Source organism: Apodemus sylvaticus, chromosome 15, assembly GCF_947179515.1.
Source record: "Apodemus sylvaticus chromosome 15, mApoSyl1.1, whole genome shotgun sequence".
Classification (NCBI taxonomy): Eukaryota; Metazoa; Chordata; class Mammalia; order Rodentia; family Muridae; genus Apodemus; species Apodemus sylvaticus.
The window spans coordinates 50,172,575-50,196,246 of NC_067486.1; the positions used below are offsets into that span (position 1 = coordinate 50,172,575).

At 44.8% G+C, this 23,672-nt stretch overlaps 1 protein-coding gene and 1 pseudogene across 7 annotated transcripts in view; one reads left to right on the forward strand and one right to left on the reverse strand.

The window, feature by feature from the left end:
* The window catches only part of Cd47 (CD47 molecule), a 56,367-nt gene extending 48,444 nt beyond the window's left edge, over positions 1-7,923 (reverse strand). For 3 of the 7 annotated variants that reach the window (XR_007973527.1, XM_052158610.1, XM_052158613.1), the window contains exon 1: positions 7,318-7,923. Coding sequence is in view for 6 of the 7 variants with exons in the window: in XM_052158610.1 (XP_052014570.1) it covers positions 7,318-7,363 (46 nt within the window). In the remaining variant the exon portion in view is untranslated. The remainder of the gene's footprint in view (positions 1-7,317) is intronic. The other 4 variants (XM_052158614.1, XM_052158612.1, XM_052158611.1 and 1 more) reach the window with 3 other exon arrangements.
* An 11,516-nt stretch (positions 7,924-19,439) lies between these two features.
* LOC127666109 (histone H3.3A-like) lies at positions 19,440-21,557 on the forward strand (annotated as a pseudogene).
* The last annotated feature ends 2,115 nt before the right edge of the window (positions 21,558-23,672 follow it).

The following is a 23,672-nucleotide window of genomic DNA, read 5'->3' on the forward strand; positions in this document are numbered from 1 at the left end:
ATGTCTTATAAATAACCCAATTCACACGGTTCATTTTGTCTTGACTTCTCTATAGTTCTTGAGCAAGGGAGCAGTTCCTTGTTTTTTCTTACTTTGTTCCTCTACCTCTAACATACCTGTTTATTTTCTCCCCCTTGTCCTAGATTTTAGAACTTAGTCCTCGGTTCATACTATAGTATTCGTGTTTCTAAGGTGTGGTGGTTTTAATGAGAATGGATCCATAGTCTCCTATGTTTGAATGCTTGGTCCCTAGCTGCTGGAACTGTTTGGGAAGGATTAGAAGGTGCGGCCTTATTAGAGGTATGTCACTGGGACGGGCTCTGAGATTTCAAAGACCTAAACCATCCCAGTTGACACTCTCTGTCTCCTGATGCCAACATGTAAGTTCTCAGATACCGATCCAGTGCAATGCCTGAATTCTGCTATTATGCTCTCCTCCATCATGATGGAGCCCTCCTCTTTAACTGTTAAGCAAGCTTCCAACTTAACACTCATAGTATCTCTTCACAGCAAAAATCAATAACGAAGACAAGGGTTTCATGGTCAACAACCTCTTACCAAGCATCCCTCCTTATTCCCATAGTTTTAACAATCAGAACACTTTCTTTCTGAACCAGGCCCCACCTTTTGTCTAAACTGGAGACTTTAATCAGTGGTCTGTTATGCATTCCAGGGAGAGTTACTACAATCATTTAAAAATTAATGATGTTCCCCACATTATATATCACTATATTTCTCAATCTTCACCTTCCTAAAAATATTTACAATTATGTACCAGTAATCAGAACTTGGACCCATAAATTATTCTAGATTCCGTCCTCTTTCTCAAGTCACAAAAACAATCTTGTTAGGTTAACCTAGTCAGCAGTTTCTAAATCCAAAGCCTGTTGAATGAATGAATTACGCCCTCACCCTTATCCCTTGAACCATTGCCAGACCTCCAGACTGGATCCCTGCCTCAGTCTTCCATACTGTTCTATATCAATGCATTTTCCATAGTCTTCAAAATAACTGTCTAAATACAAACGTGTACTCCACTGTCCAGCGATACGCCCTCACCCCCATTCTCAAAAGGCCAACTTCGCAGCCATTGTCACAGGAAACAAACAAGGTCCTCTGAGATCCTTTCCTGCCTCTTATCTTGTACTGTCATTTCCAAACCAATCACAATGACTTTCCTGCAACCTGCCATGGATAGGCAGATGGCTCCTCGGGCTAACAGGGCTTAGCACTAACTGATCCCCAGCTTACGGAGAGCCACGCCCTTCTATGGGCGTGGTTAAGAGCACACACATCTGGGAGTCAGATCCCACATCATAGATGTAGACCCTTAAGCAAGTTGCTTAACCTCTGTACTTCAGATTCCTTGTCTGTGATGCGTTAGTAATGGTATCTACTTTACTTTATTGTGACGATTTAATGGGAAGATGAACACGGAGCTCTCACTGTAGCACGTTTCATATACTTAACAACTACTTACTAAAGGTGCTGATATAGTGTGCCTGCTCTCTTGTCATAGCATCATGGAGATGCTATTCTGGTCCCCCTGCCCACTGTCAACCATCTCTCTATTGCTGTCCTTTTTCCCTAACCTTTGCTTACCATGTAAATGCTCACACTGTACTGTTTACATCTCTTTCCGTTACTCTCAGAAGGGTGGGAAGATGACTTCACTAGTATCCCAAGAGTCATTGCAAGCATTCAGAAAGGATTCCAGACATTTCTTGTGAATGTAAACGTTAAAGGAAGCATTTAAAAAAAAATCCCCAAACCAAACAGAGAGGGGGGTTGGGGGGAGGAAAGTTTACAAGTCATAAGGGAGAGGAATCACTCTTTATATATCAGGGGAGTCCCTAGTCCTTTTACCAACCTGCTTTGGACTTACAAAGCTGCATGTTATAACAGAAAAATCTCAAGTCAACTGTGTATGCAGATAAAAAAAAATTCCCAGAGAAAGAGAGAGAGAGAGAGAGAGAGAGAGAGAGAGAGAGAGAGAGAGAGAGAGAGAGAGAGAGAGAGAGAGAGAGAGAGAGTCAACATAAATGTGCTTAGGAATGGCCTTAGATGAAGACATCACAACTGGGTCTGAAGAAGGAGCAGGAAAGAAAGCAGACATTACTTAAACTACCTATGCAGTATGTAGAGAAGGAAAGAAATAACCGAAAGCAGAAATCTCCTCAGGTAAGCTCTAGGAAAGGAGATTGGAAAGATGGCTGAGACAACCTGCAAAGTGTACCTTGAATGTCACGCTGAGCAGTTTAGACTTGACAAGAGAAGGTTCAACTCAGGTTGACTTTAACCTTATGAAAAGACAGTATTCCACAGCAGCTACAAAGGGGGGGCTTGAGGGCAGGAAGTGGAGAAGAAAGACCCATTAAGAACCTGCAACAGTCCAGGTAAACCACAAGCAGAAAGAAAACCTAAAAATGGCATTAAAAATCAAAGCAGCAAAATCAACAGAAGTCACATGTGGGAGGTGAGGGAGATAAAAAAAGGAAGAACGAAAATTGGAAACTAAAATAGTCTGTGGAACTAGCTGGTTGTAGATTAATTATATGGAAAGGAGGCTGAAGACTGAGCCTTCCAATGTTTCAGCCTGAGCATTAAGAATCGCCAACAGGACAATGAAGTGGCCATGTCCAGTAGATCCCCAGATATATGACTTTATCTCAGAGGAAAGGTCAGAGCTATAAAGACTCGGGAGTCAACAGGAACATCGCTGGTAGTTGAAATCGTCAGTATAAAGAAGATTGCACACAGGGTCCTTGTAAAGCAAACAGTGGAGAACAAAAGCTTGGACGCATCGATATTCATGGAAATGATTCTCAAAGAGTAAGTCAGGGAAGAAAATAAAGTGAGAGGAGCAAGAGAAGCAACCAAAACAAACCACCAAAGTGATAATGGCTGACTCCAAGGAAGGGTTAGGGTTCACGTACATGGAGATGCCAAACCCTATGTTAAAATCCAGCCACGGACTGAAAAGTAGCTTCTTTCTCCATGATGATGCCATCGGCCAGGTGGGAGCATGTGGAACACATGCCCTCGGGAGGGAGATGACGGAGGGCTGCAGTAGTGATTCTTTAAACAGACCTCACACCGTCGGAGTCCAACAAGCGAGTGTTGGGGCGAGGCCACGGGCAAGGACTGTTGCAACCTTCTGTGGCTTCTTTTCTTTTACTATTATGAGGTAAAACTTGATGCCAGCGGTCAGCTCAGGGGGCCAGAGTCAGCGGCATGGGCAAGATCGTGGACACGAGGCCGAGTCTGGGAGCAGGTTTCCGGCTGATAGATAGGAAAGAGGAGTCGATGGCTGTCTTTCCCTCAGACAAGTGAATGGGGTCTTTTGGAGCAGGTTCTTCAGGAGGAGAGTGGGAAGGGCTCTCTATGAACTTAGGTTTACAAGTGTTGGGAGGGCAGCTGGGAAGCCAAACACCTCCTCACCATTTTTCACAGAGAAGAAGCGACTTGTCAGCTTGGGGTGATGTTCATGAATAGGTTGAGAAACCTCACAGAGCTGTTGGAGAGACCGACGCAGACACCTGCTGGCAGGGAGGTGCCCCATAGCCAGTTCTTCCCTCAGGATGGCCTCTGGCACAAAGAACTTGGGTTTGGGACTAAAATTAAGTTATGCCGGAAGAAGGAAGAGTCCAAGCTACCCCCCTGGGAGATGGTAAAATAAAGGTCAGGGGCACAGTGGGGAGTCCACAGCTTAATTCAGTGTGACTCAAAGCAATCCTGCCACATTTGTTGACTCTAAAGAGTCCTTATAAGAATAGAACTAGTCAATGTAGAATAACAGCAGTTAGGCGAGTTTGTTATATCCCGAAGCATGACCTTATCAAGAACTGAAACATGCCAAGTGCCACTGAAAGATAAACATGTTTCCCTTCCATAAACCACACAGTCAGTTTCTAAGAGACACACAAGTTTGAAATGTGTCTCTATGCCTTTAAGAGTATTATACAGTGCTCAAGACCAGGGTGCAAGTTTTCTTTTTACACATGGACTCTCTTGACCTAAACCTCCAACATGGAAGCTGAAGAGATTCCAGATCTTGTGCCATGCTCCAAAGGTGTGGAATGAAATATTCAGACAAGGGCGGAGCCTCTCATTTCTGTTTCAGTTCCATGCAACCAACCACAAAGAGGGAAACTCCAGGTCTGGAGTCTTTTCTAGGGTTGTAGTTCTCAACCTGTGGGTGGCAACCCCTTTTTGAGGGGCGGGGTTGAACGATTCTTTTTGAAGAATCCTTTCCCTGCATATCAGATATTTATATTAGGACTCATAACCGTAGCAAGATTACAGTTATGAAGTAGCAATGAAAATAATTTTATGGCTGGGGTTCACCACCACATGAGGAACTGTATTAAAGGGTCGCTCGCAGCATTGGGAAGATCGGGAACCATTGGTCTAGGGAAATAAGAACCACTTTTGCTGAGTGCTCTGTTTCCTACTTTTGAACTACACCGAGTTTAGCAAAACTAAATCTCCAAGCTTATTCTTTTTCCAAAGAGTTGCTGCACTTGTATGCAAAGTGAAAGTAACTTTATAATCAGGGACAGATTTTACAAAACTGAGGCACAAGCTATAAAAATGTAGAATTTTGTGTTTTATATAAAAAGCTATAACAGCAAAGGCCCCGAAGACAGGTAAAAGCCACCCCCACCCCTTAAATGAGAGCCCAGAAAGAAGGCTGCTGAAGTAAAAACCACAAATTCTGATGACTTTGTAGTCAGAACATATGTCAATGGGAGGGGTGGGCAACTCTCCTTCTGCCTTTAGACATGGCCTGCCACACTTTCACTAGCACCTCAGTGATGAAGATAAGCCATCTGCCAAACCCAGAGGACAGCAGAAGTGTCCCAAGGTAGACATTAATGCAGTGCATGAACATGCTGCTCCAGACTGCTGGTGCAGCCCCACAAACAAGGACACATACAGAGGCAGCCATTCCTTTCAACTGGCAACTCGGGCTTTAAAACAATCTATCCTTCAGGAGGAAAGAAAACCTTATCTGAGCAGCTAAATTACCGCTATATTTAGAAATAAAAACATTTTTTTAATTTAATCAAGTGCATGCCTGACTTTTAAAAGTCACTCTGAACAAAGAAAAATAGCTCAACCATCAAAACAAAATTTATTGGTTCATCTACACAACTGATAATTATTTATTTAAGGATATATTTACTAGTTGGTGACTACCCTGGAAAGTGCTACGCCTTTAAAGGAAGTATAACTGGACATGCGGAGGAGGAATACAGACATTCATTCCACATCTTTTAAACGGATACAGGGGGGTGCACTCCGTTTTAATTGGCTGAAGAGGGTGTTAGAACCCCACCCCACTCCCCTTTAACCACAGAGGTCACTGAAATGTAAAGAGTACAAGGGCATGGCCCCTGGCTAACCATCTCATTAAAATGTAACTGAAAACAGAATCGAACTTCAGCACAAATGAACCTTAAAAATCCGTGACTTTCATCTCATTCTAGATTCTAAATCCTGTCTCCGGGCTCCCTTGATACTGCTTGTGTTCTGAGACTGTTAGCATGTTTTCATATGTGTTCTTTCGAACCTGCATATGATATACATACAAAAGTCCATTTTATCTTTGACAAACATTATCACTTCCTGATGTACAAACATCTAACCGCCCCAAAACCATAGTGCCTGTATTTGGGGCTTGTTTTTCTTTCCTAGATAATAGCAAACACAATAAAAAATAGTTCAAGTTTTGAATTTTGCAACTCCTTATAGAACCAAATGTGCTAACATTGTACAAAATAAGCATTAATGAATGCCATCATAATTATTGCTAACAAAGGCCTAACACAATCCCTATCACCAAAACATTATAATAATTTTGCTTAATAATCTACTTGAGAATTAAGCTTTAAAAAAAAAAACATAATATATGGTTTATACTTTTTACTCTTCAGACAAACCAGCTTCACTATCCATGGTCTGAATTAGTAGCATTCTATTACAGATTTGTATCTGGCTCAATAAAAAAGCTCTCTGATTATACAACAGGTATTTGAAAACAGTGTTATAATGAAAAACGGTGGTGACAAGCATAGTAAAGACGACTGAGATGAGAAAACATATAATACCAACCATTTAGATAACATATGTCTTTATTATTATCAGCTACAACACCCAGGATGCTTGGGAGGGGGAGGGGGAGGGGAGGGGATTAAGGGCATCTTGGAAATAGATCCCAAACACTGGCCTTTGCAAGCGGCATAGTGAGGTTAACCATCAGTTTAACGTTCAATTAATCTAGCATCCTAAGACAAATTTCACACTTGCTGTTATCCTGCTGCAAGTCTGTTCCGATTCTTACCAAAAGTTCGCAGAGGAATCTGCAGATATGAAGCTTGACGGGCGGAATATGGTCACAAAAATTCCGATTCTTTCTTGGCTTTTACAAAGGAGGTACGCGTTTATAAACAGCAAAATACTTTACAAAAGAGGGGGGGTGCATCCTTGGAAATTACTGTCTTTAGACCACTGGCAATATCTGGGCAAAATCTTAAAATACGTTTCCTCCAAAGGAGAGAAAAAAACAACTTTAATATACAATAAGGAATATATTAAAGTGCTGGCGAGCGCGGGGGGGGGGGGTAAGTAGCGGGGGTGTCACGAGAAAGTGTTTCCAGGAAGCTTGTTTTTAGGATTCAAAACAACCACCACCAAAATATGCGGCCAGAAGAGAAGAAGAAGGAAAAAAAAGCTTTGATAAAAGCTAGGTGGGAAATAAAACTTGGGTCCATGGTGTTCTCTCTGCTCCAGTGCTTACGCGGTAGGGCAAAAGCCTTTTCTGGTCGACTTCACCAAAATGCGCACTTCATCACAAGAGGCCCGGTCCTCCCACTCTAGTCCTTCAACCCCAAATGCTGCGTGAAAGCTCTGAGAAAGGAGAGGGGTGCGAGAGGAGGAGAGGTGGAGGTTGGGGGGGGGTCCCCGGCAGCTGCCCCCTCGCTTTCTTTGCAGTTCGGGTTTGCACAGTTGCGGTTGTTTCCAGTCTTCCTATATGTGCGCACTGGAGAGTGAGGAGCTTCAGCCCGCTCTCCCCGGGGGGGGAAAGGGACTAAGGAAGGAGAGCAGAGGGAGGAGGCAGGGGCGCCGATGCCCCGCCGGGCCCTCCCACAGTGGCGCTCCGGGTGCGCAGGGCCCGCGCATCCCGCCACCCTCTCCTCTTCTCTCTGCTCTCCTCCCGGCGCCGCCTGGCCGGCGGGGGTGCAGCCCACACTCCTGCGGGGGTGCCTGGGTGCTGCGCACCAGCCCGAGAGCCGGGATCCCCGAGCCACTCACCGCAGCAGCAGGAGCCCAGCAACAGCGCCGCCGCCAAGGGCCACATCTCCGCGCCGCCGGGGGGTCGCCGCCGCCGCAGGTGTCTGGAGCAGCCGCCGCCTCCGCTGCCTTCAAGGGAACGACCAGCAGCGCCGCAGCCGTGACAGGCAGGCAGGCAAGCAGGCAGGCAGGAGCGGCCGCCCAGGCTGCCCGGGGTGTGCGCGCGCGCGTGCTCGCCGCCCCGCGCCCGGCGCCCCGCTCCCACGCCCCGCTAGCCGCGCACGCGCACTCCGCCCCGCCTGGCCGCCTCGGCTCGTTGACGTGATGCCAGCCTCACACCCAGCTCTGGGCAGGCTCCGGGCGGAGAGCGCCAAGATCCAGCCTGCACCCGGGCTGTGCGAGCGAGCTGCACTCTCTCTCTCTCTTTCTCTCTCTCGTTTTCTCTCTCTCTCCGCTCTCGGTCCCGTCTCTCCAGCTCTCTTCCGGCTTCGTGTCCTGGGCCAGCCTGGAAAGACGGAGCGTGGAGCACACACGCTCACCGGAACTCACGGCACGCGCCCCTGCGCAGCCGGGCTCCTCTCCACTTCCCCTGGCCGGCCAAGCTTGTCCTGACCTCGGAGCCGCCAGACCTCAGCCCAAGTCCTCCTCCCTCCTCTCCTGGTGTGGGCGCTGCTTTCTGCTTTCAGTCTCCCCTCCCTAGGCGTGCAGCCCTGGAGCCCCAGGGCAGGGCGGAGAGAGGGCGCTGTGACCAGGTCCTGGCCCCCAAGGAACGCCTTCCCTCTGCCTCCCCCTTGGCCCTGATCTCTCCCTGACCTGATTTGTTCCAGAAGTGGACCTCCTCACCTGTTCTGCTTACTTTGTTGCCTAATGTTTTCATCCCCCAAGCAGGGTTGGGCAGTCAAGTTCCATGCAAGATGAGCAGTTTAAAACCACGATGGAGAAAGAGAGAGAGACACAAGGATTGTGGCAGGCAGATCCTTGACGCTGTAATGTTAGGAAACTGGCTAGGTCTACCTCCCTCTGTAGACCCCTGCCCGGTTTGAGTTCAGTTCTTGAATAGGTTTAAAAGTGTAACTCTAAGCGACACCCTCCATCCTGAAGCGAAAGTCCTTTGACTAAAAGGATTTGATCTCAGTAATAAGGGGTGCACATTCTGCCCACCCCCTGAGTGAGATTCTCTGAGCTGAGAGAAAAGGCGGGAATGGCTATCACACTATTACACTTCTTAAAATCTTCTACCCCAGCCATTTCCTTCTAAATAACCAGTGTAACAGTAATTCCAATTCAGGATAGAAATTGCCACTGTCTGCGATGCTGTGACAGTGCCCTTATTTCATGATTATTGTCCTATGACGATTACCTCTTCCTCCCAGATAGGGTACCAACAACGAACTAAAGTAGGATTCCACTGAAGTCAGTCTCGAACCAAAGGTTTTATTGAGCTTGCTGTAAGAGGTTACTTCCCACCCAGCAGTGTGGAAGATCTGAAAGCAACCACACCTAAAAATTTCACAGCAGCGTGAATTCCCCATTCTTTTGATACCCTTCCATCCTAGGCATCCTCTAGCACCTACTTAGGACTGACTGAGAGGTGCAGGAGGAAGTAGCTGGAATCTCAAGTAAGGGTTCAATGACCCTCCTCCTGCTGACACTCTCCTGCCATGAGGGGACACCCAGTCAGCCGACCCTCTCTGGAGAGTCACAAGTAGTGACAAGTTTTCTGAGGAACGTGATTGCTGTTACACTTAGAGAATAGCACTCAACAAACATCCCTTAGTATATAATATGTGTGTGTGTGTGTGTGTACGTGTGTGTGTGTGTGTACACATGTGTGTGTCTGTGTGTCAGAGAGTGAAAGAGAGAGAGATTTCCTCCACAACATTATCAATTCCCTAAGCCCAGAAAGTTCCCTCCTTTCCATTGATCTAGGTGATGGAAATTATACAATAAGTCTATAGTAAATATGTTGATGTGACTTAAGGGTTAGAGTTGTGCTGCTTAAGGTTTTCAATGGCAGCCTAGATACCCTCAGGCTATCAAAGGAACCAGTTAATTCTAGTCTACCCACTGCTGATGTGGATACAAAGCAATCATCGCTCACCAGACCTTGAGCATTAGGGACACTATGTATCAGAGAGCAGCTGCTTGTCTAAAAAAGGCTGTCAGCTGTCCCTGGATGCAACTAACCCTGTAAAGCTGACTAGTGACTGGAAAAGACTGTGCCCAACCTGCAGAGGTGGAGACCCAGTGATGCTCTGGGTTATGCCGGGAGCTGGGGGCGGGGTATATGATTGTCTTTTTGTGCAGAAAATGGAATGGGCTTAAGTTGGGTGGATGAGAAGCCGAGTGGTAGCCACTGTTCTCTCAGGTTTTTGAGATGGGGCATGGGGTTGGGGTGGGGCTATCCCAGAAAAGTTCCATGGCAACTTCCTCAGATGTGATAGCGTCTCTCTGAGATAGCCTTAAACACCAAGACCAGAACCTAAAGTCCTTAGAAGTTCTCTATTAATTGATCCAAGCATTTTTTCCTTTTTTAATTAGATATATTCTTTATTTACATTTCAAATTATTTCCCCTTTCCTGGTTCACCCCTCCCCAAAAGTCACATAAGCCCTCTCCCCTCCCTCTGTTCCCTTCCACTTCCCTGTCCCACTCAACCCCCTCCCACTTCCCTGTCCTGGTATTCTCCTATACTGCTACATCGAGCCTTTCCAGGACCAGGGGCCACTCCTTCCTTCTTCTTGGGCATCATTTGATAAGTGCATTGTGTCTTGGGTATTCCAAGCTATTCTGGGCTAATAACCACTTATCAGTGAGTGCATACCATAGTGTTCTTTTGTGATTAGGTTACCTCACTTAGGACGATATTTTCCAGATCCAAACATTTTTATGTAGGCTTTGAGCTTGGCACCAGAGAGGAGGGGGTGGTCGCACAACAGGCATTTTGAACACAAGTAGCACACATTAACTTTGTTAACTAAGAGTCTCCACACAAGCTGTGAGTAGGAGCTGTCATGCCCAGTTCAGATACGGAGACAGGAGAAGAGGTGCAATGGGTCGGTGTCCTGGAGGTACATATTCTGGTGCTCTCTGGAACTCTCCCCTGAGCCCTTTCCTTGGGTTTTTATCAGACATGTGGTTTCCCCTGAGTCACTTCTGACCTTATAGATGAGGAATGTGGAGCTCGGTTATAAGCTCAGAGAAGTCGCGGTCTACGATAAGACATCTAGCTGCCCCAAGGCCGGCCGAGTTCTCAGCTTTCCTTCTAAGTTCATGACTAGTTCCTCTTCCCTCCTGGTTAGCCTAATCAACTTTCCTTTTCCTCCCAATATTAATCTGCTTCAGACTGAGTTTAAAATCTTACATAGATACAGCAATATATTTAATCTTGATGCTTCCGATAACGTATATGTCCCTGGTATATGTGAGCGTTGCATGTTCATGGATGTACAGGTACAAGGGCACATGTTTGTGCTTGCATGTAGAGACTAAAGAACTCCTTTGTGTACCATTTCTCAGAAAGTGTCTATACCTTTTAAAAAAAAGTTGAAAGATGAAACATCTTCCTAGACATTCTGGTTAGCTTTCAAATGAAGATCATATTTTATAAACACTTCTGGCCCAGAATTTGCCATATAGGCTAGGCTGGCTAGTCTGTGAATTCCGTGGATCTACCTGTCTCCTCTTCCTCAATGTTAGGATTCCAAGACACCATCAAAAGGTTTGCGTTCACAGATAATCACTAGAAAAACCAAAAACCAGGAACGCTAAACATCCAGGGTTCTCTCTTCAAAGGACAGTTGTTCCCCAGCCAGGAGACTGGGGATGAAGGTGGTTAGCTGCTGCTGTAGCCAGGTCATTCCTGGTTCCCCCAAGTTCCCACAAGCAGGGCCTGAGGAAGTGAGTAGTCTAGATGACCTCTGCACTATTTGTCTGACCAAAACCATACCAGATCCTTCGCTGGGCCCTTAAAATGACACAGGTATCACATCTGGAGAAGCCATCTTCATGGAAGAAGTGACAGTGCTTTGAGAAGAGTTTTAATGTGATTATGTTCCATGTACACATGTTCTCACATTTTCCTGTACTTAAATATGCCTAAAATAAACTGCCCAGTGTCAGGCTCTTTAAGTGTGAGCAATCACTAGCTACTGAGTCAATCTGAATCCAATTTCCTCCTTGCTTCACGGAGATGGTTACTCTGCTAGCCCTGATGTTTACAAAGACTATATATGAGACTTATTAGGGTGGCTTATAGGCTGTGAGCCAGGTATTCCAACAATGGCAGTCTCCCAATAGAAAGGCCAAACTCTAGGAGTTGTTTAGTCCAGGAGACTGGCTATTGCAACACTCTCAATCTGATGCTGGAGTCCCAGGGAGATCCTAAAGAGATGTTGGACTTCTGTCTGTATTGGAATCCTGAAGAAGTAGCTTCCAAAACCAATGAAGGAGTGCCTCAGCAGCAGGATACCTGAACTTTGCCATTGAGAATGAGGGCAAACATGCAAAATAGCAAAAGCATTCTTCTACAACGTTTCATGGGGGCTGCCACAAGAAGTTGTTGACAAGACTTACAGTGGGATTTCACATCTCAAATAGTGAAATTAAGAAAATCCCCCGGGGCATGCCCAGATGCTTGGGTTTTAGCTGATTCCAGATATAGTCAAGTTGGCAATCAACATTATACGTCACATGACAATTCTGGAGATTGAATTTCTGTCCTTGTGTTTGCAAACACTTTCATTACTGAGCTTTCTCCACAACCCATATGATTTTTAATTTTTTCCAAAGGAGGACTCGCCATTATCATCCCACTGGTTTCTAGTTTATGATCAGGCAATTTACAGCAGCAACACTGGATTACTCCACACCTGGAAGATTCTAGCCTCTGTTGCTCCCTCTACTTGTGTGTTCTTCCTGAGTTCTCTTCTCTCCCCACCCAATGCATTCCGCACCATCCTTCAAAGCTGACACTGAGCATTACCTTCAAGAGGTCATTCTTAACCCCATTTGTCGTCTGTCCCATAACTCACTGTGACTTCACAGATCTAATTACCTGTCCCCTGACTCTTTGTTCACCTTGTCAATAGATATTTATTTCAATATATGTGTCTCTTCCTCCAGCACATTAGCTCAGAGGAATTTGTCCTAGGGACATTTGCATCTCTGTATTAGTAAGGGTTATACGGAGAGGTGGCTATCATATACTTATCTCTTGGTATTTATGAAAGATTGGTTACAGCACTTCAAAACCTGTGGGTCCCCAAGTCCTTTATATAAAATTGTGTATTAGTCCAAGTTTCTCTAAAAGAACCAAGAGAATAAAAATATTCTGAAAAGGAATTTATTGGAATGTTCACATGATAGGAACATCATAGCCTAAAATGGAAACTGTATAGATTATATAAAAACACACCATTTATAAGGATTCACCTTAACTGGATCTGGAATCAACTAAAAGACATTCCTCTGGGAAAATTTGTGAGGGCATTTCTAGGAAGAAAAGAATTAACAAGGGAGATAAGACTCTCCTGCAGAGTGGGTAGCACCTTTGGGCTACAGCCCAGTTATAAGCAGGTCATAGGAACAAACAGTGGTAGTTTGCTTGCTGGCTTTTGCTGTTGGTTTGCTGGTGAATTCATCTGCTCTGTTACTTCTATTGCAGCTATTGCTTCTATCCTTCACTGCACCAGAACCCCACTTTTTGGCCTTCCAACATGCTAAAGATAAGGAGTTCTCCAGGAATCCTCCAGGATTTCAGTTCTAGATTGATGCTACTGAGACATCCAGCTTTGTAGATTGGTCAGGGACAGGTTTCTAAACAAAAATAATGTATTTGCATATAACTTACTTGATCATCTCTAGATTGGTTATAATATCGAAAGCTACTCTCAACAATAAAAGAACTTCTGGGGGAAGCACCATCCCTGACCTCAAGCTCTCAAGCTCTATTACAGAGCAGTAGTGATTAAAAAACAACAACAACAACAAAAAAAAACAAGACAAAAGAACAAACAAAAAACACTGCATGCATTGGTACAGAGTCGGGCTCGTAGATCAATGGAACAGAATTGAACCCACACACCTATGATCACTTGATCTTTTACAAAGGAACTAAAACCATCCAGAGGAAAAAAGACATCATTCTCGACCAATGGTGCTGGTTCAACTGTCGGTCAGCACGTAGAAGAATGCAAATCACTCCATTCTTATCTCCTCGTACAAAGCTCAAGTCCAAGTGAATCAAAGACCTCCACATAAAACCAGACACATTGAAACTAATAGAAAAGAAAGTGGGGAAGAGCCTTGAGCACATGGACATGGGGAAATTTCCTGAACAAAACACCAATGGCTTATATTTTTAAGATCAAAAAATTGACAAATGGGACCTCATAAAATTGCAAACCTTCTGTAAGGCAAAGGGCACTGTCAATAGGACAAAATGTCAACCAACAGATTGAGAACAGACCTTTACCAACCCTATATCTGATAGAGGGCTAATATCCAATGTATACAAAGAACTCAAGAAGTTAGACTCCAGAGAACCAAATAACCCTATTAAAAATGGGGTATAGAGCTAAACAGAGAATTCTGAACTGAGGAATACTGAATGGCTGAGAAACATCTAAAGAAATGTTCAGCATCCTTAGTCATCTGGGAAATGCAAATCAAAACAAACCTGAGATTCTACCTCACACCAGTCAGAATGGCTGACAGCAGATGCTGGTGAGGATGTAGAGAAAGAGGAATACTCCTCCATTGTCTGTGGGATTGCAAGGTGGTACAACTACTCTGGAAATAAGTCTGGTGGTTCCTCAGAAAAATGGACATAGTACTACATGAGGACCCAACTATACCATTTCAGCTATACCAGAAGATGCTCCAACATGTAATAATGACACATGCTCCACTATGTTCATAGTAGCCTTATTTATAATAGCCAGAAGCTGGAAAGAACCAAGATGTCCCTCAACAGAGGAATGGATACAGAAAATGTGGTACACTTACACAATGGAGTACTATTCAGCTATTAAAAACAGTGACTCCATGAGATTCTTAGGCAAATGGATGGAACTAGAAAATATCATCCTGAGTGAGGTAACCCAATCACAAAAGAACACATATGCTATGCACTCACTGATAAGTGAATATTAGCCCCAAATTTCAGAATACCCAAGATACAATTCACATATCACATGAAGTTCAAGAAGAAGGAAGACCAAAATGTAGATACTTTCGTCCTTCTTAGAAGGGGGAACAAAATACCCATGGGAGGAGATACAGAGACAAAGTGTGGAGCGGAGACTGAAGGAAAGGCCATGTAGAGACTGTTCTACCTGGGGATCCATCTCATGTACAGTCACCAAACCCAGACCCTATTGTGGATGCCAACTAGTGCTTGCTGACAGGAGTCTGATATAGCTGTATCTTGAGAGGCTCTGCCAGTGCCTGACAAATACAGAAGTGGATGCTCGCAGCCAACCATTGAACTGAGCACAGGGTCCCCAATGGAGGAGCTAGAGAAAGAACCCAAAGAGCTGAAGGGGTTTGCAGCCCATAGGAAGAACAACAATATGAACCAACCAGTATCCCCAGAGCTCCCAGGAACTAAAATACCAACCAAAGAGTACACATGGAGGGACATCAGGTCATACATCAATGTGAGGAGAGGCCCTTGGCCCTGTGAAGGCTTGATGTCACAGTGTAGAGGAATGCCAAGACAGGGAAGTGGGAGTGGGTGGGTTGGTGAGTAGGGGGAGGACAGATGGGATAAGGGGTTTTCAGAGGGCAAACCAGGAAAGGGGATAACAATTTAAATGTAAATAATATATCTAATAAAAATACAACATAATAATTATTATAACATATATATAATTTATGTAATGTGTATATATAATATGATATATAATTTATATTTATGGTATCCTGTATTCTTTTAAAAAGCAATGAAAGGAAAAAACTCTACCTATTTGTAAAATCACAGTATCTTTTTCTGAATGTTTTCCCCACAGTGCTCATAGAATGTGTGAATGCAGAACCATGGATACATAGAGCCTACTCTGAGTGTGTATTATGTGTAGGTGGGTGCATAGACAAGGAGAGAGAAAAATAGCTGTATAGAATGATGGATGGATAGATGGTCAGATAGATGGAGGGGGGGAACTCACTAAAGGAATAGGTTTGTATAACCATAGATGATAGAAAGCCCCATGATAGGCCTTGTGCAAGCTAGAGAATCAAGAAGCTGGTCCCAAATCTCAGCTCCCCAGATGTCAATGAGGTAACTATCAGTAGCATAGTAGTAACAGGGCGGAAGATATGAGAGCGTGGTGCACTTCTGGTGACACTGATGAAGTCTGAAGGCCAGCAGATACAGAGTTCTGATATCCAAGTGCAGGAGAAGTGAAGTGTCCCAGTTCCAAAGACACCAAAACCTCTTCTCCATCATTTTGTCGGATCATGGTCTCCAGCTGGTACCCACTCTTCCTACCAGTTCACGTGGTAGTCGCTTCTCAAAATGTCCTCATACATATCCCCTGGAGACCTTGTAAGTCAGCGACATAAAATATTGGGAACAGAAACTACTTCAGCCCACGGTCGTAGGACACAGAGGTGGTGATCTGATGATCTTCTTTGCATTTCCCTCTACAGAGCAGATGCTATCAGATGCCTAATTTTTCCTTGGTCTTGGCAAGGTAGTGATTCTTGCTCCTGCCTCTGTCTTTCCTGCCACTGATACTATCCATGTGGGGGGGGCCGTAGTCACAGAAGTACAAAATCACTGGAGACAGAGCCAGCATCTAGGTAGATTTTAAAAATCAAACGAGTACAGGTCTTTGGTAGTGTCTGGGGTCTAGAAGGCCTTTGGTATCTAACTCTACATTTTGAGGATAGACAACACATATGAAGTTCGTGTGTACAAGAGTGTTTACTTCTCCATCACTGCTCTCACAAAGAGCAGTAAACATAGGGGTTTAAAATCACATGTTATCTCTAAGTCCGTGGAACGGGAAATCCAAGGGGCTCGGTTAGTTTCACTGCTCAAGCAGCCAGAGGCTGAAATCAAGGCATTGGCTGGACTGTTATCCTTTATGCAAGGGAAGCACGAAGGGAAGAATCTATTTCAAGCTTCATCCAGACAACAGGCAAACTTCAACGCGTAGGACCAGGGTCCCCGCTTCCTTGTTGACTACAGCCTGGAGTTCTTCCATCTCTAAACGCCCTAGAACGCCATTGGCACACTGATTCCTTAGAGTATTCTATCACCCCAGCCTCCCCTCTTCTCCCCATGTCTTTCATTGCCTGGCCTCCTTTCTGCCTTTTCTGTTTAAGACCTCAAGCAATGGGATGGCGCCCACTCTGTAACCTAGGATACTCTCCCGTTTGTAAGATTGGTAACCATTGTCCCATCCTCACTGTCTGTAACCATTGTCCCATCCTCACTGTCTCTTTTCGCTTTGTAGGCTAAAACATTCATTGACTCCTGGGGATTTGGGCTTAGAAGGCTTTGAGGGACATGATTCTACTAAGAGATAGGTGCTTTTTCATATGTCTCATATTAATTCTCACAGCATTCCCCAAAGAGGAATATAGTTATACCTTCTGTTCAGGAACAGAAAGTGAGGTTCTGGGAGTTTTATTCCACAGCTAGTCAGTGGTACAGCCCTCTGTACCCTGACCCCAACTGCTCTTTCAGAGTTGCCTGTTCCTAGGAAGGTTGTCACTGTCCACTCAAGATGTGGCAGCTCACCTCTGAGGGACATGCATTTCTGGGCCCCCCGGCAGAAAACATCCTGCTCCAATGAAGTTACCTAGGAGAGATGAATAACAGGACTGTTGACAAGGCTGTGGGTGGAGTTATGGAACGCCAAGAAAGACAGGCAAGCCACCTTTGTAGCCACCAGCTATTGCATCCTAGCTGTGAAGGAACACAGGGAAGAAATAGTCTGCAGACACCTGAGAGAAAAAGTAGAAACCATAGGCAAGGCTGAATGACAGGAGCTGTGACCGGCTCAGCCAACAGCCAGGCTGGCTTTGCAGAAGGGTGGCAAGAAAGACCGACTTCTTTCTCTGTCCCCAGCTCTTACTACTATCAAGTCTCACACCAACCAGAGGGAAAGGGGCTGCTGATGTAGGTGAAATTCATTACGTTTACCTTTGTTGGTACAGGACGTAGGGGTAGCGGAATAAAAGGCTTGAAGGAGGCCGTCGTCCCTTCAGGACCACCCCCAAAGCTGTACCAAGGTTGTTCATTTCTGTGGCTGGAAAAACAAATTACCACAAAAGAGAGGTGTAAAGTTAGAGCCGATTATTGTGTGAAATTCTGGAGGCCACAGGTCCGGAGTCAGAGTGTTGACTGGGCCCTGATTTCTCCTGAGGTCTGGAGAAGACACTCCCAACACTCTCTCTCCCCCCCCTCCCCCCTTGCTTCTCCCTAGCTCCTTGTGGTCCTGGCAGACTTGGTCTTGTCTGACGTGAGCTGTAGCCCTCCAGTCTCTGTCCTATCTGCACATGCCCTTTGTCTCCACGTCCTCTCTTCCTCACACCAAGGTACCAGTCACTGGTTTTAGGATCAGTCTTACGTTAAAATCCTTAACCATATACAACTGCAGGGGACCAGGTCCTAAATTCAAACCATATTCTAAGGTTCTAGGTGGAAATGAATTTGCCGCCTAACTAATGATAGCTAGTGAAATGTGTTATTTCTGAACAAAAGCTTCAGTTCCTAGCGTGTAATCTCTTTCTCTGTCTCTCTCTGTTTCCTGCCCCTCCCCCACCCCCACTGTTGTGGCAATCGTGTAAGACCACCGTGACTATTGCTACTCCCTGAGGCGGGGTCCTGGAGTGAGGATGACACAGAAGATGGAGCCCCAGCTGACCTGCCGGAAAGCACAGGAATATAAATAAACATGTCCTCTTTCCTGACAGATGTCGCATGCAGTTCAACCACAGTCCTGCTCTTCAGAGATATCCCCAGTTGAATAAAATCCCCAGCTTCTTTCTTTTTACACAAGAATATCCTCAAATGGTTTCAAACCACTCTGCATGGTCAAGGTTCCTCTACGTCCCATTCCAAGGGGACTTTTTAGGTCACTAAAGCTCCTTTTCTACGGCTGAGTCATAGAAAGAACCTGACTTTAAAGACGGCTGAGGGCCAAGCTCCCCAGGGCGAGCAGCGTGGATGCTCTTAGGTCCATTTTCTATTCCTATGAAGGGACACCATGACCAAGGCACACATCATCAGACAATCGCTGTGAAAGTAAACTGGATGAACTAAACCACACGTCCAGATGAGAACCCTGCGTATCTGGAATTAGGAGAAAACTTGATGGCTCTGTGTCTCTTTAAACTTTCTTATCTGCATTGAATGGCAACATGGCTGATGCCCCACCCCACCCCTCCCCCACCACCACCCCCACCCCTCCCCCACCTCCACCCCACCCCTCCCCCACCAATCGCAGCTGCAGCTGCAGATGCTGAACAGTTCCCCTCTCTTCACCCACCACATCTTGGTATATCACTGTGGTTAGTGTGTGACCTGAAAGCACGGTCACCAGGGGTGGCACCTGGTCAAGGAGCAGTCACAGCCCCCAAGGAGTTGCTATAAAATGACATTCTTGTGCCCTGCACCCAACCTTCTAAGTCAGACACTCTGGGAGTGCCCGGTAGTTTTGGTTTTGGTGAGTCTTCCAAGCGACTGGACCCCCTTTGGCCTGGAGTAGAGCCTACGAAGGCAGGTAGTTTGCCTTCAGAGGGACACATGGTATGCAAATGTCCCCCCCCTCCCTGCTCTTTGTGTCAGCGGGAGAGTCCTATAGAGGGGGGCAGAACCTTAGTTCTCCTGTCTTGTGAGCATTTTGTACCATCTGCAAGTGTCCCTTGGGCTTTCAACCATGAGAGAGGCCTCTCTATGAACATCGGGGTCTCTAGCATCTAATGCTGAAGGAGTAGATTCCAAGTCTCTTCTCACAGAAAGCGACATGTGCTTCCAAATGGCATGAAGAATCCTTGTGCTTTCTCCATAATCAGTTTAGACTCAGTTTACAAAGCAGGGTTCTCTGTAGTTTCTCTCTCTCTCTCTCTCTCTCTCTCTCTCTCTCTCTCTCTCTCTCTCTCTCTCTCTCTCTGTGTGTGTGTATGTGTGTGTTTCCACCAACAAACAGTTAACCGAAATCTTCACTAATGTCTCCCAAGTTTCCACTTAGATGATGACATTTTCATAAAAACTTGGAAAGCTTCCATAAGCGACACCTTTTTCCTGGGAATGAAATAAACAAGACCCAGGGTCCCCCGGAGGAATGGCAGATCAATCTCCATTCTACCCGGTGGCAAACTCCAAAGCTGTGTGGCATTGTGTGGATGAGAACAGAAAGAATTTATCCTCTACTATAATTGGAAAGAAAACTTGGTCATTCTCGACAAGCATGGGGGCCAGACCACCTGGAGGTCATGCCGAGAAGCCAGACGAAATGCTTGGCTCAACCTGCTCTGTCCGGGAAAGTTTGGAGCGTTCTAGACAGGTTAAGTGTGAGCACTGGTCAAGTAAAGATGGTATAAGGCACGATGCTTGCTAGTGGATAAATCCTTCATTTGTTCAGGTGACTTTCTTGTTTGAGAATACTGGATATATGTTTATCTGACCTACTACCCATCTCTGCCTCTCTCTCTCTCTCTCTCTCTCTCTCTCTCTCTCTCTCTCTCTGAGCCTATACATAATCAGTTTTTTTCCTCTCCCAAGAAATGTTTTGTGCCAGCAGGACTGAAAGCTAGATGAAAATCTATGAAAACACTAACTGAAGGAATCGATAGTATTATATGTAAATGTGTACATCTATCATAAACTACAGGCTTATTTCTATGCACGTTAAGATGTTCCCAGCACCTCTAATTGGCACCCTGCCTAGCTGTGGCATGCATGCTATGAGGAATCTACATGGCTAGACTCGCCTTGCAGAGACACAGTAGACAGCTATGTATGGGCTATGATTTACGTTTTCCTCAGGGATCTCTCTGTAGCTGCCCTAGCTGGCCCAGGCCTAGAGCCTCCTAAGAAATTCCCCCATCGCTTACCCCTTTGCATTCAGGCACTAAAAGTTGTTTAAATGCAAATTATTTTCCAGGCGGTCGAGACATTATTATTCATTAATATTTGGGCTCTAATGAGTTTATCAGCTTAGAAGAGCACGTGCTGGAGTCTTTAGGTAATAGAAACCAGGGAATCATGTTTTAATAACGATAGGCAGGAGAGTATGGAGTAAGTTCTAAAGCACTGTAGAAATCCAGAGACTCAGGACATGGCGGAGAGACTGTTACAAGGTTAGAAGTAGAATGTAGGAAACAAGAGTGAAGGTAGACAATGCCTTCACAAACCTGTAGGTTATTTGGGCCTCAAGTTTCTAGCATTCAGTGCAAGACCATTTACAGAACATAAATGCCACCTGGAATGTGGTATCTCTACCTCCCAGGACTTGCCCATCTGTTGTGCCCAGGTACTGTGGGTATGCCAGGGAAAGAAAACTATATTAAAGGTGCTCGCAGCCTTCACCATACAGCCGCTGCTCTCTGACGTCAGCGCAGCCTCTCCCTTGCTGAACTCCAGCCGAAGGAAAAGGGGCACAAGTAAGGAGGTGTCCAGTACCATGGCTCGTACAAAGCCTGCCGGCAAATCCACCGGTGGTAAAGCACCCAGCAAACAACTGGCCACAAAGGCTGCTCGCAAGAGTACGCCCCCTACTGGAGGGGTGAGGAAACCTCATCGTTACAGGCCTCGTACTGTGGCACTCGGTGAAATCAGACGCTATCAGAAGTCCAGTGAACTTCGGATTCTCAAGGTCCCCTTTCAGCGTCTGGTGTGAGAAATTGTTCAGGACTTCAAGACAGATCTATGCTTCCAGAGTGCGGCTACTGGTGCTTTGCAGGAGGCAAGTGAGGCCTTTCTGGCTGGCCTTTGTGAAGACACCAACCTGTGTGCTATCCATGCCAAACATGGAACAATTATGCCAAAAGATATTCAGTTAGCATTCCGTATACTTGGAGAACGTGCTTAAGAGTCCACTAAGAGGGGAAACATTACATTCTCAAAAATATTCTTTTTCCTCTTCTTCTGGTTACCAGTAGTTCTAAATGTTAGATATTTTTTCCTTGGGGGGATCAAAGGTACCTAAGTGCCTTTGCCAGTGGAAACACTGGGGACAGAATCAGGTATTGGCAGTTTCTCCACGTTCATTTGTGTGTGAATGTTTAATGTAAATGCAAGATGTAAAACAATGCAAGCAAAATGTTTCAGTGAACACAGTTCAACTTTATAATAATTATAAATAAACCTGTTAAAACTCTCTGGACAGTGCCAGCATTTGGATTTTTTTTTTTATAAAATAAGTAAATTTCTTATTGATGGCAACTAAATGGTATTTGTAGCATTTTTATCACACAGTAGATTCCATCCACTCACTATACTTTTCTAACTGAGTTGTCCTACATGCAAGTAGATGTTTTGAATGTTGTCTGTCTTCTGTGCTGTTCCTATAAGTTTGGTGTTAAAATACATTAAACTAATTTAAAAAAAAAACTATAAAAAAAAAACCCTACCTTTGCGGTGCTTCCAGAGGCCCATTCAGGTAGAAGAGGCAGAAAAATGCAAGGGACATGCCTCAGGGACATGCCTGGGTTATTTGAGGAAACTTAGGTTTGGGAAAACGGTAGATCAGAGAGAGAGGGAAAGGAAGAAGGATAATGGACACTCCAGTTCCTTCACGACCTCCCGAGACTCTAGACTTTAACTCTTAGCCTGATGAGAGGTTTTGAGACCAAGAGTGGTATCTCTCAGCTGACAAGTCAGTGAAAACCCTGGAATGCTGGCTCGTGCTGGTAATGCTAGTACTGGTAATGCTAGAGGTAGTCGCAGGGGGATCAGGGGCAACCTCAGATACATAGCTAGTTAGAGGCTATCCTGGATTACATGGGACACTGCTTTAGAAAAAAGCCTATTACACATGTTAGAAAACTCAATAAAGAGCTAGAAATGGTAAATATTTTCAATTAGGAGGTTTCTTGAGTGTACTGAATTTTCTGTTGTGGTACTGACAAAGTCAGCTAATAAATGTGGCCACTAAAATGTCAGTCACTAAAACAGGGAGCTATTTTATTTCGCACAAACTTAACTTTATGCCATTGCAATGATGCAAGGGAAGGATTTTAGAAAGTTGTTTAAATGCAAGTATTATTTTAGAAGTTTACTTGAAAGACAATTATATTATGTGTAGATACATATACTATATATGCATATAGATTAATTGGAGTTACCTACACAAAGAGATAATGTGCCTCCTCCCTACAGAAGCCATAGATAATTGAACAGAAGCCCCAGTGCCAGAAAAGGGATATTTTCCTTCAAATTATTGGTCATTGGGCCAAGATACCTACAAAATATGAAGGCTATTGCTATTGCTTTTGACTGTCTCCCAAAACATGATGGTAAGATCCCATTGTCGAAGACATCGCAGTCATAGACTTGGAGAATTTAAACTAGTACTGACCTGGAAGGCTCTTCCCTAAAGGCTAGCTCTCATAATGTTGGAAGCTGTTATGACAGCTGTCAGAGGAGAAAAGCTATTAACAGTCTTATGCAGCTGTAGTTCTTATGAACCATAATAATTATAAGCCCAGCATCATAGCATCAACAGTGCAATAGTGGCTCTTACATCTTGGAGATAACCAACTGCTCTCTCATTGGGCTTAGGGCTAACTCAGTAAGAGGGAACTCATGCTTGGTACTGTAAGCCTAGCCAAGAACTTGATGCTGAAGAGGCCATATACCCTAGAGGAGAACCACAACTAATCATCTCATTAAATTAATATACTTTACAGCTGCCTTCTAAATATTTATCCTTCTATATATACATTAGTTCAGCTCTTGCCCTTCATCAAAAATCTTCTTTTGGCAGCAGATGAGAACTATTACTGTGATCTACAACTGGTCAAAATAACCAAGAGTACCCAAACACAACTGATATATCTACTCAGGGAAAATAAGAAAGGGTGGGAAAAATGTAGAAGCCAGAGGACCAGGACAAAGGCTGTGGGGTAGGGTTTCTGGACATGGTAGGAATGTTGTACCCATGAACTCTCAACAATATGGCTGCCACAGAACACTTGAACAAGACTTCATCAGTTGACATAGTAACATGGATTTGGGGGAAGTTCATAAGTGTCCACTCTGACATTTTTTGTGTGTGTGTGTGTGTGTGTTTTCCTGGGCATCAGAGTGATGAGCTGTAGGAGGCAAGTTCAGTGTAACACAATTCAGTAACTAGTGTTGGTTCAGACTTCAGGAGTCTGACCCCAGTGATTTATTTCAGACATATTTAAACACAGCC